The sequence below is a fragment of the Prionailurus bengalensis genome, chromosome E4 (genome assembly GCF_016509475.1).
Source record: "Prionailurus bengalensis isolate Pbe53 chromosome E4, Fcat_Pben_1.1_paternal_pri, whole genome shotgun sequence".
In the NCBI taxonomy this organism is placed as follows: Eukaryota; Metazoa; Chordata; class Mammalia; order Carnivora; family Felidae; genus Prionailurus; species Prionailurus bengalensis.
In genome coordinates, this window is record NC_057360.1 from 59,038,311 (window position 1) to 59,054,088 (window position 15,778).

General features: G+C 40.9%; 1 protein-coding gene across 10 annotated transcripts in view; it reads left to right on the top strand.

The window, feature by feature from the left end:
* Positions 1-14,644: 14,644 nt before the first annotated feature.
* The window catches only part of MIA3 (MIA SH3 domain ER export factor 3), a 55,650-nt gene continuing 54,516 nt past the window's right edge, over positions 14,645-15,778 (top strand). For all 10 annotated transcript variants that reach the window (XM_043567804.1, XM_043567806.1, XM_043567805.1 and 7 more), the window contains exon 1: positions 14,645-14,832. In XM_043567804.1, the coding sequence (XP_043423739.1) occupies positions 14,700-14,832 (133 nt within the window). In that variant the 5' untranslated portion in view covers positions 14,645-14,699. The remainder of the gene's footprint in view (positions 14,833-15,778) is intronic.

A 15,778-nucleotide genomic window follows, 5' to 3' on the forward strand; every position in this document is an offset into this window, starting at 1 on the left:
TTGAGATATAAATGTTATTTTTTTTTTTTATTTTAGAGAGAGCGTAAGCAGAAGGAGAGAGAGAGAATCTTAAGCAGGCTCCACATTCAGCACAGAGCCCAACACAGGTCTCAATCCCACGACCCTGGCATGGTGACCTGAACTGAAATCAAGAGTCAGACACTCAACTGACTAAGCCACCCAGGCTCTCTGAGCTATAAATGCTATTTAAAAATAAATGAATGAATGAATGAATGAATGAATGAATGAATGAATACTATTTAAGTATTTAAATTATAGGGGGTGCCTGGGTGGCGCAGTCGGTTAAGCGTCCGACTTCAGCCAGGTCACAATCTCACGGTCCGTGAGTTCAAGCCCCGCATCAGGCTCTGGGCTGATGGCTCAAAGCCTGGAGCCTGTTTCCGATTCTGTGTCTCCCTCTCTCTCTGCCCCTCCCCCGTTCATGCTCTGTCTCTCTCTGTCCCAAAAATAAATAAACGTTGAAAAAAATTAAAAAAAAAAAAAAATAAATTGGGGCGCCTGGGTGGCGCAGTCGGTTAAGCGTCCGACTTCAGCCAGGTCACGATCTCGCGGTCCGTGAGTTCGAGCCCCGCATCAGGCTCTGGGCTGATGGCTGGGAGCCTGGAGCCTGTTTCCATGATTCTGTGTCTCCCTCTCTCTCTGACCCTCCCCCGTTCATGCTCTGTCTCTCTCTGTCCCCAAAATAAAATAAAACGTTGAAAAAAAAATTAAAAAAAAAAAAATAAATTATACAATTTTCTAAGATCTGACATAGGCATACACACCTAAGACCATCACACACCCCCAGGTTTCTTTGTGTTCCTTGCCTCCCTGTCCTGTTACCAAGCAACAACTGTCATTATAGATTAGTTTGAATTTTCTAGAATTTTATATAAATAGAATTATAAGTATATATTTTTTGGTCTGGTTTATTTCACTCAGAATTGCCTTACTGTTGCCAGTATCAACAGCTCCTTATTACTGATAAGCAATATTCCAAAATTTAATATCTGTTTATCTGTTGATGGACACCTGGGTTGTTGTTTGGCGCTTTTTGTTTTTGGGGTTTGTTTGTTTGTTTGTTTTTACTATTACAAATGAAGCTACTATGAACATTTGTGAACAACTCTTAGTGAGGTCATTCTTTTATTCTTCTTGAATAAACACCTAGGAGTGGAAAGACTGGGTTCATTATAGTGGATGTGGTTTAATTTTAAAAGAAACTGCCAAACTGCCAATTATAACCAGCAGTGTCATGAGAAATCCAATTGTCCTCATCCTTGTCAACACTTGTATAAGTAGTCTTTCTAACTTTAATAATTTTAGAGGATATGCACTAATATTCATTGTGGCTTTGATTTGCATTTTCCTAATTACTAATGATGTTGAATATCTTTTCATATACCTGTTATCCATGTGTGTTTCTTCTAAGGTGAATTCTCTATTTAAATCTCTGGCCCACTTTTTTGCAATTGGATTGTCTTCTTATTTGTAAGTTGTGAGAGTTATTTATATATATTCTAGGTTTAATTCTTTTGGATATATGTTTTGCAAAATTTTCTCCTAGTCTGTGGCTTACTTTTCCATTTTCATAACAGTGAATATAGAAATGAGAGCAAAAGGTTTTTTTTTTTATGAAGTCCAATTTATTGATTTATTTCATTTAGAGTTTTTTGTGTTTTATTTATTTATTTATTTATTTATTTATTTATTTATTAAAACATTTTCTCTAATGTTTATTTTTGAGAGAGAGAGAGAGACAGAGCAGGAGCAGGAGAAGGATAGAAAGAGAAGGAGACACAAAATCCAAAGCAGGCTCCAGGCTGTCAGCACAGAGCCTAACGCAGGGCTTGACCTCACGAACCATGAGGTCATGACCTGAGCCAAACTTGGACGCTTAGCTGACTGAGCCACCCAGGCACCCCTATTTTTTGTGTGTATTTTAAAGGCTTGCCAAACCCAAGGTCACAAATATTTTCTCTTGTTTTCTTCTAGAAGTTTTATAGCTTTAGTTCTTACATTTATGTCTATGAAGTATTACCAGTCATCTTTTGTATATGTTATGTGGTAAGGGTGGAGGTTAGTGGACTTTGTCCATTTCATCCTAGTTGTATCATTTATTGGCATAAAGTTGTTCATGATATTCTCTTCATATTCTTTTAAAGTCTGTAGGATCTATAGCGATGCCCTCTCTGTTTCATTTCTGGTATTAAGTGTAGTCTTTTTTTTTTTCTTCCTACTCAGTCTGACTAGAGATGTATAAGTTTTTTTTTTTTTTAATTTATTTTGAGAGAGCGCATGCGCACACACACGCGTGCGCGCGCGCGCACACACACACACACACGCACGTGAGTGGGGGAGGGGCAGAGAGGGAGAGAGAAAATCACAAGCAAGGCTTGATCTCTCGAACTGTGAGATCATGACCTAAGCTGAAATCAGGAGTTGGAAGATTAACCAACTGAGCCACCTAGCTGCCCTGAGGTTTATAAGTTTTACTGAGATTCAGAAATGACCTTTTGGTCTCATTGGTTTTCTGTTTTCTTTTTGTTTTCTATTTTGTTGATTCCTGATCTTATCTTTATTATTTCTTTCCTTCTGCTTGGGTTTTAATTTGTTCTTATTTTTCTAGTTTCTTAAGGTGGAAACTGAAGTTGTTGATTGGAAACTTTTCTGGTTTTCTAATATAGACATTTAAGCTGTAAGTTTCCCTCTAAGTACTTTCATGGTATCGCACAAATTTTGATATGTTGGGTTTTCACTTTCATTCACTGTGAAATACTTTCAGATTTCCCTTTTGATTTATTCTTTGACTCATGGGTTATTTAAAAGTTTGTTACTTAATTTTCAAGATTTGGAGATGCTCCAGATTTTTTTTGTTATTGACTCCTAATTTAATTTCATGTGGTCAGAAAACATACTTTACCTGTTTTGAAAATTTTTAATGTATTGTTTTATGGCCCATGATCATGGTAAATGTTCCACAAACAGTTGAAAAGAATTCATATTCTACTGTTGTCAGGTGGAGTGTTCTAGAGACATCAGTTAAGTCAAATTAACTGTGTTTAAGTCCTCTATAACCTTATTGACTTTCTCCTTACTTGTTCTATCAATTATTGAGAAAGTGATATTGAAGGCTCCAAGTATAGTTGTGAATTTGTGCCATATTCCCATCGGATTTGTTTTTGCTTCATGTATTTTGAAGCGTTCTTATTAGGTGTATAAATATTTAAAATTGTTATATTCTCCTGATGAATTGATTTCTGTAAATTTATGAAACATTTTCCTTTACCCTGGTAATAGTCTTTGTTGTGAAATCTTTCTCTGGAAACAAAACAAATGACCAAAGGAGAAAAAAAGAGAAAGAGAGACAGATCAAGAAACAGATTCAATTATAGAGAACAAACTGATGGTTGGGGTGGGGGGTTGCCAAATAGATGATAGGGATCAAGGAGTGCACTTGTGATGAGCACAGGCTGATGTATGGAATTGTTGAATTACTTTATTATACACCTGAAACTAATATAACAATGCATATTAGCCAACTGGAATTAAAATTAACTGGGTGGCTTAGTCAGTTTAAGTGTCTGACTTCCGATTTTGTCTCAGGTAATGATCTGGTGGTTTGTGGGTTTGAGCCCCGCATCAGCCTGGGTGCTGACAGTGCAGAGCCCACTTGGAAGTCTCTCTCTCCACCCCTCCCCTGCTCACTCACATGCACATGCATGCATGCTCTCTCTCAAAATAAATAAATAAAGGGGCGCCTGGGTGGCTCAGTTAAGCATCCAACTTCAGCTCAGGTCATGATCTCATGGTTTGTAAGTTCGAGCCCCACATCGGGCTCTGTGCTGACACTCAGAGCCTGGAGCCTGCTTCGGATTCTGTGTCTCCCTCTCTCTCAGACCCTCCCCCACTCGCACTCTGTCTCTCTTTGTCTCTTGAAAATAAATGTTTAAAAAAATTAAAAACGAGTAAATTTGAAAAAATAAAAAATTAAAACATTAATTTATTTTGATATATTTTTAAATGTTTACTTCTTTATTTGTGAGAGAGAGAGCAAGGGAGAGGCAGAGATAGGGAGAGAGAGAATCCCAAGCAGGTTCTGTTCTGTCAAGCACAGAGCCCAGCTTGGGGCTTGATCCCATGAACTGTGAGATCATGACCTGAGCCGAAATCAAGAGTCAGACGCTTGACCACCTGAGCCACCCAGGCGCCCCATACTTTGTGTGATATTAATATGGCTATTCCAGCTTTGTTTTGTGTTAGCTTGGTTTATCTTTTTTATTTAAAGGGTGTTTTCCTTTTTTTAATTTTATTTTAGAGAGCAAGCACAGGGGAGAGGGGCAGAGAGAGAGAGAGAATCTTTTTTTAAAACTTTTATTTAATTTTTTAAATTTACATCCAAGTTAGCATATAGTGCAACAATGATTTCAGGAGTAGATTCCTTAATGCCCCTTACCCATTTAGCCCATCCCCCCTCCCACAACCCCTCCAGTAACCCTCTGTTTGTTCTCCATATTTAAGAGTCTCTTATGTTTTTGTCCCCCTCCCTGCTTTTATATTATTTTTGCTTCCCTTCCCTTCCCTTTATGTTCATCTGTTTTGTCTCTTAAAGTCCTCAAATGAGTGAAGTCATATGATATTTGTCTTTCTCTGACTAATTTCACTTAGCATAATATCCTCTAGTTCCATCCAATCTTGCAATGGCAAGATTTCATTCTTTTTGATTGCTGAATTATACTCCATTATATATATATATATATATATATACACACACACACACACACACACACACACACACACACACACCACATCTTCTTTATCCATTAATCCATTGGGCTCTTTCCATACTTTGGCTGTTGTTGATAGTGCTGCTATAAACATTGGGGTGCATGTGCCCCCTCAAAACAGTATACCTGTATCCCTTGGATAAATACCTACTGGTGCAATTGCTGGGTCATAGGGTTGTTCTATTTTTCATTTTTTGAGGAGTCTCCATATTGTTTTCCAGAGTGGCTGCACCAGTTTGCATTCCCACCATCAATGCAAAAGAGATCCTCTTTCTCCACATCCTCGCCAACATCTGTTGTTGCCTGAGTTGTTAATGTTAGCCGTTCTGATAGGTGTGAGGTGGTATCTCATTGTGGTTTTGATTTGTATTTCCCTGATGAAGATTGATGTTGAGCATTTTTTCATGTGTTGGTTGGCCATCTGGATGTCTTGAGAGAAACAGAATCTTAAGCAGGTTCCACGTTCAGTGCAGAGTCCAACATGGGGCTCGATCCCATGACCCTGGTATCATGACCTGAGCCAAAATCAAAAGGCAGATGCTTGGGCGACTGCATGACTCAGTCGGTTAAGCATCTGACTTCAGCTAGGTCATGATCTTGCAGTTTGTGAGTTCAAGCCCCACATTGGGCCATTGGGCTCAGTGCTGGCATCTCGGTGCCTGGAGCCTGCTTAAGATTCTGTCTCTCTCTCTTTCTGCCCCTCTCCCACTCGTGCCCTGTCTCTGTCTGTCTCTCTGTCTCAAAAATAAACATTAAAAAGAAAAGGGCAGATACTCAACCAAATGAACTACTCAGCCTCCCTAAAGTGTGTTTTCGTGTAGGAAGCATATAGGTGAGTTTTGCTTTTTATAAATTGAATCTGAAAATCTATGCCTTTTAAAGGAGTTTTTAGATCATTTACATTTAATGCAATTAATGATATGATTATGTTTAAATCTGTGGTCTTAGTATTTTTCTTCCTGTTTGTATACTCTGTTCTATGTTCCCCCTTTCCTCTTTTTCTCTCTCCCTTTGGATTAAACATGTGTTATTTCCTCCTCTGTTGATTTATTAGCTCTACCTCTCTGTGATTTTGTTGTTGTTTGTATTGCTATAGGGCCTTTAGCTTGTACACACCTTTAGCTTATTATAGTATACCTTCATGTGATATTTTATCACTTCCCTTATAGCTGTAGGTCTTTACAGCAGTATAGTTCCATTTATCCTCTTCTGCCTTTATCTAATTGTGGCCATACATTTTACCTGTACATATGTTGTGAACCTCACAAGATGTTATTATTTTTGCTTTAAATAATTATTTTTAAGAGATTTTTTTAAATAAGAAAAAATATTTTATATTTTATGTGCATTAAATAGAAACATATTTCATATTTACCCACACATAGATTTCTTGTATTGTTCTTTTGTTAGACTCAGATTTTCATCTGGTCATTTCTGTCTGCCTAAAGAGCATCAACATTTCTTGCAGTATAGGTATGGTAGTAATGAATTCTTTTAGCTTTTGTGTATCTTAAAATATATTCTATCATCTTTTTGCTTTGTTTTTTATATTTAGAAATTTGCTTTTATGTGATGGGAAATCTTTTTTTTTGTAATAGTGTTATTGATATATAATTCACGTAACTAAACAATTCATCTATTTGAAGTGTACAATTCAATGGATTTTAGTACATTCACAGAGTTGTGCATCACACAATCAATTTTAGAACATTTTGGTCACACCCCCAGAGAGAAATCCTGTACTCTTTATCTGTTTTCTCCCAATACACCTATCTCTTCAATCCCTAGAAAATCAATAATCTACTTTCTGTCTCTATAGATTCAAATATTTTGGACATTTCATATAAATGGAGCTATATTATATATGGTCTTTGTGGGTGGCTTTTTCACTTAGCACAACATTTTCAAGGGACATTTCTGTTGTAGTATATATCAATATTTTATTCCTTTTTTATTGCTGTTGTCTTGATAGACCACCTTTTACTTATTTTTTTATTTATTAACTTGATGGACATTTGGGTTGTTTCCAGTTTTGGCTATTATAAGTAATGATGCTATGAATATTTGTATATGAAGTTTTCTGTGGATATATTCTTTATTGCTATCAGTTACTTACCTAGGAGTGGAATTAATTAGTTATATGTTAACTCTATGTTTAACCTCTTGAGGAATTGCTAGGTTGTTTTCCAAAGTGTTTGCACCTTTTTACACTCCTGGTCATTGTATATTTTCTCCGGAGAAATGTCTATTTGAATTCTTTTCTGTGGGTTTTTTTTTAATTAGGTTATTTGTCTTTTTATTACTGAATTTTAAGAGTTCTTTATATATTCTGGGGCACCTGGGTGGCTCAGTACATTGAGTGTCCAACTTCAGCTCAGGTCATGATCTCATGGTTCATAAGTTCGAGCCCCACACCAGGCTTGCTGCTGTCAGCATAGAGCCCATTTCAGATCTTCTGCCCTCCCCCTCTCTCTCTCTGCCCCTCTCCTGCTCATGCTCTCTCGCTCTCTTTATCTCTCTCTCAAAAATAAATAAAACATTAAAAAAACACATAAAATAAATAGAAGTTGTTTTTTAAGAAAGAGTTCTTCACATTTTCTAGATACAAATATCTTTAAAAATTTTTTTTTAACATTTATTTATTTTTGAGACAGACAGAGACAGAGCATGAATGGGAGAGGGTCAGAGAGAGAGGGAGACACAGAATCCGAGCCTGGAGCCTCTGAGCTGTCAGCACAGAGCCCGACACGGGGCTCAAACTCACGGACCATGAGATCATGACTTGAGTCGAAGTTGGATGCTTAACTGACAGAGCCACCCAGGTGCCCCCTAGATACAAATATCTTATCATGTATATGAATGGCAAATACTTTCCTCCTTTCTGTGTGTTTATCTTTTCACTCTTTTGATGATACCCTTTGAAGCACAGAAGTTTTGAATTTGAAAAAATCCAATTTATCCAATTTATTTTTTCTTTGGTTGCTGTGCTTTCAGTGTCATATCTAAGAAATAATTGCATACGCCAAGATTTTTCCCCTATGTTTTCTTCTAAGATTTTTATAGTTTTAGCTCTTACATTCAGGTCTATGATCCATTTTTAAGTTAATTTCTGTACGTGGTATAAGGTATGGTTCAATTTCATTCTTTCACATACGAATATCTAGTTGTCCCAGCACCATGTGTTGAAAAGACTTCACCTAATCTTTGAAAAATATTTTTACTTAGTATACAACTCCAGAGTGTCATTCCCCACCCCCAACCTCACCCCCACTTTAAATATGTCAAACAACTGTTTGGCTTCTATTTTTCCAATGAGAAGTCTTCCATCATTTTATCTCTGCTCCTCTGTACATAGTGTGTCTGTTTTCTCTAAATGATTTTCAATTTTGTTTTTTAATTACCCCTGGTTTTAAGCAATTTAATATGCTTTGGTGTTTTCTTCATGTTTCTTGTGCTTGGGGTTTGTTGAGTTTTTTAGATCTGTGAGTTTTCAGCAAATTTGGAATGCTTTTATTATTCTTCAAACATATTTTCTGCCTCCCATCTCCTTCAGAGACCACAATTATACATATATTGGACTGAAGTGTGTGTACTGATGCTCTGTTCATTTCTTTCCATCTCTTTTCTCTTTCTTTTTGGAGAGTTTATATTGCCTTGTCTTCAAGTTCAGTAATGTTTTCTTCTGCAGTATCTAATCTGTTATTGATCCCTCCTATTAATATTTTTCATCACAGCCATTGTTTTGTTTACCTAAGTTTAATTTGGATCATTTTTACATCCTCTATGTTTATACTTTGCATGCTTATGCTTTTCTATAGCATAATATGTATATCCAATATACATAATATAACTGTGTTATATTGTGTAATAATTGTGTCACTTGTGAAAATTTCTATTGATTGATTTTCATTTTCATTATGCATTGTATTGTCCTGCTTCTTTGTATGCCTCATAATTTTTTATTGGATTCCAGACATTGTGAATTTACCTTGTTGGGTACTGGATATTTTGTATTCTTTTAAATATTCTTTAGCTTTGTTCTGGAATGCAGTCAATTTACTTGGAACCATTTTGACATTTTCAAGGTTTGTCTTAAAGCTTTGGTAGAGGAGCTTTCAGTCATAGGCTGACACTTTCCCCTTTTCTGAGCAGTCTACCTGATGCCCTGCTTATTACAGGTTTTCCACTCTGACTGATGGGAGCACAAACTATTCTCTACAACAGTTATTCTTCCTGTCCTCTCTGGTGGTTCTTTCCCTGGTCTCAGGTAGTTTTTTTACACACAGGTGCTTATCATTACTCAGCTGAAGACTTGAAAGCACCCTCTGCAGATCTCTGGAGCTCTGTTTGTGCAGTTCTCTCTTCTCCATGCAGCTCTCTTCTCTCCTATTCTCTTCCCTGCAAATTCCAGCTGCCTTGACCTCCCCAAACTTTCAAGTCTATCTCTTCAACTCAAGTAGATCACCGGTTTGAGTGTCCTTTCTCTGGTTATGGCCAGGAAACTTCACCCAGAGAGTAAGCTGAAGCAATCATAGCAGTCACCTCATTTGTTCCACTTATCTTAGGGATCATTGTCCTCTACTGGTTACTGTCCAATGTCTGAAAATTGTTTCATATATTTTGCCTATTTTTTTCAGATATTTAACATGGTGGGGGGGGGGAGTAAATCTGACCCCTGTTATTCCATCTTGCCTGGAAGACATATAAATATGTCAATAAATATTTTACACCATTCTCTGAACTCTGAGTGGTTTCATCATTGGCAATAAACTGGGTTCTTTCTGGAAACTTTAGTATTAGTCCTACTAGAAGTTCCTGGGCAGGCACCATGGGAAGTCTACAATTATATATGTTATTATTCTGCCTTCTATTTGTTTCAGATGTATTTCTCTTGTCTTCTTAAGCAGACTGCAAAATCTTTAAGATCAGGAGCCCTCCATGTCTTATTTTTTATGCCCCCCCAACATTTTTTTAACTCTTACTCAACCTTTACCTCAACCTTTACTCAACCTTTACTCAATTTTACCTGAAAATTCCATTTGAGGTGTTAATAATACACTTAGGATTAGAATTTATGTTAAGCATCAGGACCACATAACCAAATGCTATTAAAAATGAATGCCTACAGGAGCACCTGGGTGGCTTGGTCGGTTAAGCATCCAACTTTGGCTCAGGTCATGATCTCACCATCCATGGGTTTGAGACCCGCTTTGGGCTCTGTGCTGACAGTTCAGAGCCTGGAGCCTGCTTCAGACTCCGTGTCTCCCTCTGTCTCTGCCCCTCCCCTGCTCACGCTCTGTCTCTCTCTCTCAAAAATAAATAAACATAAAAATTTTTTTTTAAAAATGAATGCTTGGGCTCCTGGTGGCTCAGTTGGTTGAGTGTCTGCCTCTTGATTTTGGCTCAGGTCATGATCTCATGGTTCACGGGATCGAGCCCCACATCAGGCTCCATGCTGACAGCTCAGAGTCTGGTTGGGATTCTCTCGCTCTCCCTCTCTCTCTCTGCCCCTCCCCCACATGTACACACCTTCTTTCTCTCTCTAAAATAAATAAATAAACTTAAAAAAATGAATGCTGATTTATCCACTATAATTATATATATATAATTATATAATATATATAATTATATGTATAATATATTATATATATAATGTATATATAAATATATAAGTATATATATATAATTACAGGATAAATATACAGTGGATTATAGTATATATATATATATACACACATATATATATATACTATATATGGAAGTATATATATATATACTATATATGGACTACCACCATCACCCTCATTGTGGTCAGATGAGAAATTTTCTCTCCATCTAACTTGTTAATATCTTCTTAAGGCAATAATATAATAATTAAGAATACAGATAAGTGAAAACCTGGAAAATCAACAGACTTAGCAGGCAGTTCTTCACCAACTGAGAGCTCTCATCCTTCATGTAAAAGCATATCTGAATATTTGTCAAAGTAAATATTAGCAAAGTAATATGGAATTAGATCATTTTGGAATTTTGCCCTTTCCACCAATGAATTGTCATTAATTCTACTCTAAATAGAAATTTAAAAAATTAGAATTACTTTTATCTGCCTTATCTATTCTGGTAATACATAGGAAAAAAATACACAGTGATTTCATTCACTCTCTCCACAACAAATATGCCCTTAATCAACAATAAATGTATTCCAGGTTCTGTTCCATGTGTTGAAGATCCTGCTGAGGGGAAGACACAAAATACCTTGTTCTTATAGCATATTTTCTCTTGGTACTATTTACATATGGAGGCTCCATGTAGGTTAGTGGTGTAATATATTTATCATATGTGAGTTACCATGGGTTCATCTAATGAATCATTTGTTGAGTACCTCATACATTCCAGACATTTTTCTAGACATTTATGTTATAGCAGTGAACAAAACAAATTTCTTGCTCCCAAAGAACTTCTATCTGGGGTAGGAGGCAGTCAGATAAACAAATGTAAGGCTGGTAGCAGTGCTCTAAAGATAAGCAAACCAGGATGATGAGCTAGATAATCATGAAAGGAGCTCTATTTTATATAGAGTGATCAAGAATGGCTTCTCTAACAAGAAATAGTGTCATTACAGACACTGGATGAAGTGAGGGAACTAGTTAGGTGGACTGTTTGGGGAAACTGTTCTAAGTTGATGCAAAATTGCAAGTACAAATGTTTTTGATGCAAGAGCGGACTTGGCGAGTTTGAGTGGAACTAACACAGAAAGAAGAGTGTTAGGAAGTGGGGGTAAAAGGGATGAGCTAGGTCAGATCAAATAATACAGTACAGTCCATCATAAAGTCATTGCATTTTAGTTGGAAATGGAAAGCTGTAGTAAGGTTTCGAGCAGAGGAGAGAGATGACCAAATTTACATTGTGAAATGATCACTGTGGTTGCCGTTGACAGGGTAGACCTTAGGGAGGCAAAGGCAGAGCAGTGAGAAGGCTATTGTAACCTTTCAGGTGAGAGATGATGGTGGCTTGGCCTACAGTGTTAACACAGGAGATGGTGAGAAGTGGTCAGATTCTAGATGTATTTCCAATGCTTTCGCTGAGTGAATAAAGAAACAAAAAATGAATATATACTGTATGATTCCATTTATATCACATCCAGCAATTACAAATCAATCTATAGCAACAGAAGGTTGTTTGGAGATTGGCAGAAAAGGGGAGGGAAGATAACAAAGGAGCATGAGGACTCTTATCAGTGATGGATACATGATTTATCTTGATTATAATGATGGTCTCATGGGAATATACATATGTCACAACTTATCAAACTGTCCACTTTAAATGTGGGCAGTTTATCATATGCCAATTACATTCCAGTAAAGTTATTAAAATAAAGAACACCCAGGATTGGCTGATGGGTCGGATTGGGTGTGAGAGAAAGAGTTGTCATGAATGATTTGTAAGTTTTTGACCTGAGCACCAGGAAGATGGGAATTAAAATGGCATTTATTGAGATATGGAAGACTAAAGGAGCGGGGTTTGAGAGAGAAAATAGTTTGGTTTTTAACCAATTAAGTTGAAGATGCCCATTAGATACACCTAAGATTCTAGCACAAATAAACACAGAGTAGAAAAGAAATGAACCCCCGAGGGCACTATCCTTGGATGGCCAGTGACCTTATCCATTGTACATTCTCTCCAGAGAATTATGGGAACTACACTGGACCAATGGGATATCTCATGGCCCCTATAGTCAAACAACTGTGAACATCTATGTGAACATCACATCTTTTTCTTTATTCAACACTATGGATCGCATGGACAGGCCACATTCTTTCCTCTTGCTTTTCTGTTTTTTTTTTTTTTCTTCAATTTATTTCTTTTTGAGATAGAATCTTTTTTTTTTAATTTTTTTTTCAACGTTTATTTATTTTTGGGACAGAGAGAGACAGAGCATGAACGGGGGAGCGGCAGAGAGAGAGGGAGACACAGAATCGGAAACAGGCTCCAGGCTCTGAGCCATCAGCCCAGAGCCTGACGCGGGGCTCGAACTCACGGAGTGCGAGATCGTGACCTGGCTGAAGTCGGACGCTTAACCGACTGCGCCACCCAGGCGCCCCGAGATAGAGAGAATCTTAAGCAGACTCCATGTTCAGTTGGAGCCTGATGCAGGGCTCTATCCCACAACCCTGGGACCATGACCCCGGGTTCATGACCGGAGCCAAAAGCAAGAGTCAGATGATCAACTGAATGAGCCATCCAGGCGCCCCTTTACTCCTGCTTTTAAAGAATCCAATTAGTTTGGAAAACCAATTGATGGGTTTGGTGTTGAGGTGGATGAATAACCTTAGCAGAGAATACTGCAGTGAGAAGCCCCTGGTCACAGTCAAATGCCAAGTGCTCCAACCAAAGGCAGAACATTGTAGCCACTGCAGGTTTACGGCGTTTTTTCCCCTCCCCCATACAGAGAATTCAGTTATATCGTGATTTATAAAAAGATTTTGTGGGGCTCCTGAGGTTGAGCCTCTGACTTTGGCTCAGGTCATGATTTTCACCGTCCGTGGGTTTCAGCCCGGCTTCGGGCTCTGTGCTGACAGCTCCGAGCCTGGAGCCTGCTTCAGATTCTGTGTCTCCCTCTCTCTCTGCCCCTCTCCTGCTCGCGCTCTGTCTGTCTCTCTCTCTAAAACAAACAAACAAACAAACAAACAAACAAACATTAAATTAAAAAATTATTAAAAAAAAAGATTTTGCTTCCCCTAGTCAGAAAATACAAAATATTGCATGTTGCTTGATGGAGGCTTTACAGAATTGTGATAAAAAGGATATTCCCTGGGTTTGAATCTCAGCTCCATCTCTCACTAGGTGTGTAAATGCCCCAATTTACTCATCTTAAAAATGAAGATAGTAATAGCATCCTCTATTGTGAGGGACTATTGTTGTGAATATTAAACAAATTGATACGTTTAAAGACCTTAGGATAACACCTGGGCGTTAAGAAAGAACTCAATAAACGTTAGCTGCAATTAATTAGCTTTTCCCACCGACCTGATGTTTATTCTCTTTCGCTGTTTTGATGTCATTTAGTTTCCACTAAATTGTGGATTTCTTTTGACAAGGGCCAGATACCTGTCTTTTGACCTACATCTTTCCCCACACCAGCCTACTGTCTCCAAGGCATGAATGATAGCATAAAATGGAAGCTCAACCCATCTGTGTTGAATTACTTCTTCCCTTAGGGATAAAGGCCCAAGAATCTGAAGACCTCAGCCCTGGTATACACAGCCTACCCCTATCCCCCAAGGCTACAAACAAACAAACAAACAAACAAACACAAAAAACAAAAAAAAGACCAAGCCGGCCACTAGTTCTAATTTCCATCACCAACCCACCATTCCACTACTCACGCCCCTTCCCAATCTAAGGGGAATATGGATGGGACCCCCAAGGAACCCCCGGGAGCCTGAACGAGCCCCCGGGAGCCTCAATCCGGAGACTAACAGCGGCAACTCGTGGGTGGGATTTGGTAGTTTGGAAAAGGAGGCACCGAAGCAACATTTAGGGGAGTGGGAGGTGGGCTGGTTTGGGCTGGACCAGGAACCAGAAGCTGCCAGAAGGGACCCGCGTTGGGACGGCGGGGTGGGGGTGGGGTTTCCAAGGTCGCAGAGACCGGTGAGCGAGGAATACCAAGGAGCGGGCGAGGGAGCGGAGACAGGAGCACCGGCCGCCGGGGCGGAGACAGCACGGGGTAGCGGGTTCGAGCCCCTCGCCGAGGCCGTGCTGACGTGTCGCCCCGGAACGCCGCGGCCTCCGGCGCCGCCCCGCCCCGCCGCGCGCCCCGCCCGCCGCGCTCCGCCCTCGGCCCCGCCCGCCGGCGCCCGCCCCGCCTCGCCTCCGCCTCCGCGCCGCCGGCTCCCCCGCGGTGACCACAACATGGCTGCGGCGCCGGGGCTGCTCTTCTGGCTGCTCCTGCTCGGGCTGGCCTGGCGGGTGCCGGGCCAGCCGCACGCGGGCACGAGCCGGCGCTTCTCGGAGCACAAGCTGTGCGCGGACGACGAGTGCAGCAGTGAGTGGCGGGAGGGCGGCGACGGCGGCGGCGGGGCCGCGCGGGGGCGGGAGCCGGGCACCCCCGCGAGCCGGCCGGGGGCGCAGGCCGGGCGGGCGCGACAACGGGGTGGGCGATCGCCGGGGCCGTGCGCCGTCCCCTCGGTCTTCGGCGCCCGCCGGCCCCGGTCGGGGGGCTGCGCCTCCCACTTGTTGCCAGCGTTTCCTTTCCCTCTGCTGATGCGGCGGGGTCTTAGGGGTGGCGGTGGCCCCCGGTTTCCTCGGGGGCGTCTCGCAGCGCTAGCTCCCGCCCGGTCCCGAGGGGAGTCGGGACACATGGGGTACGCGCCGCGCACCCTGGGCTCCCCGCGCTGCAGGGAGCGCTCTCCTGCCCCCGCCGCGGCGACTTGGGTGGGTGCAGTCGGGGCGCCGATGCGCCCAGGGCTCGGCGGGTGCTCTCCCCGTAGCGGGTCGGTGTTGGGGCTCGGGAAGTGCGCGCTGGCGCTGCCCCTTCGCCCAGCCGCTTTCTCGGGTTTGGGGCTCCTACCGCCTTCTTGACAGGGATTGGAGTTTGGGTTTGGGACGAGCCCGGAGTCCAAGCATGCAGTGTATTCCAAGGTCTCCGCCCCGGCTCTCCCTCAGTCCTGTCATTTCTGTGCTTGGGTGTCTTCTTGCAAACAGCCAGGCAGGGAGGGCACCTTCGGAAGGCCAAAATCTTTCGCTCTCGAAAGAGGCCAAGAATCTGCATTGGCCACCTGGGACCAGCAGCCTCCTCTGCTTTGCGCAGGAAGCGGAATTGTTCCCCAGTCCTAGATTGGGGGTGGGGGATGGACTGTGGGCGGCGAGGAGGCCAGAGATGTCCAGAATCAGATGAGGATTATTAAAGTAATCATAATGCATTCCCCCAAGGGTTTCATAAACGCGATCAGCTTTAGCTTTAGTCACTTGTGTTGTCGGAATCTCTCCCT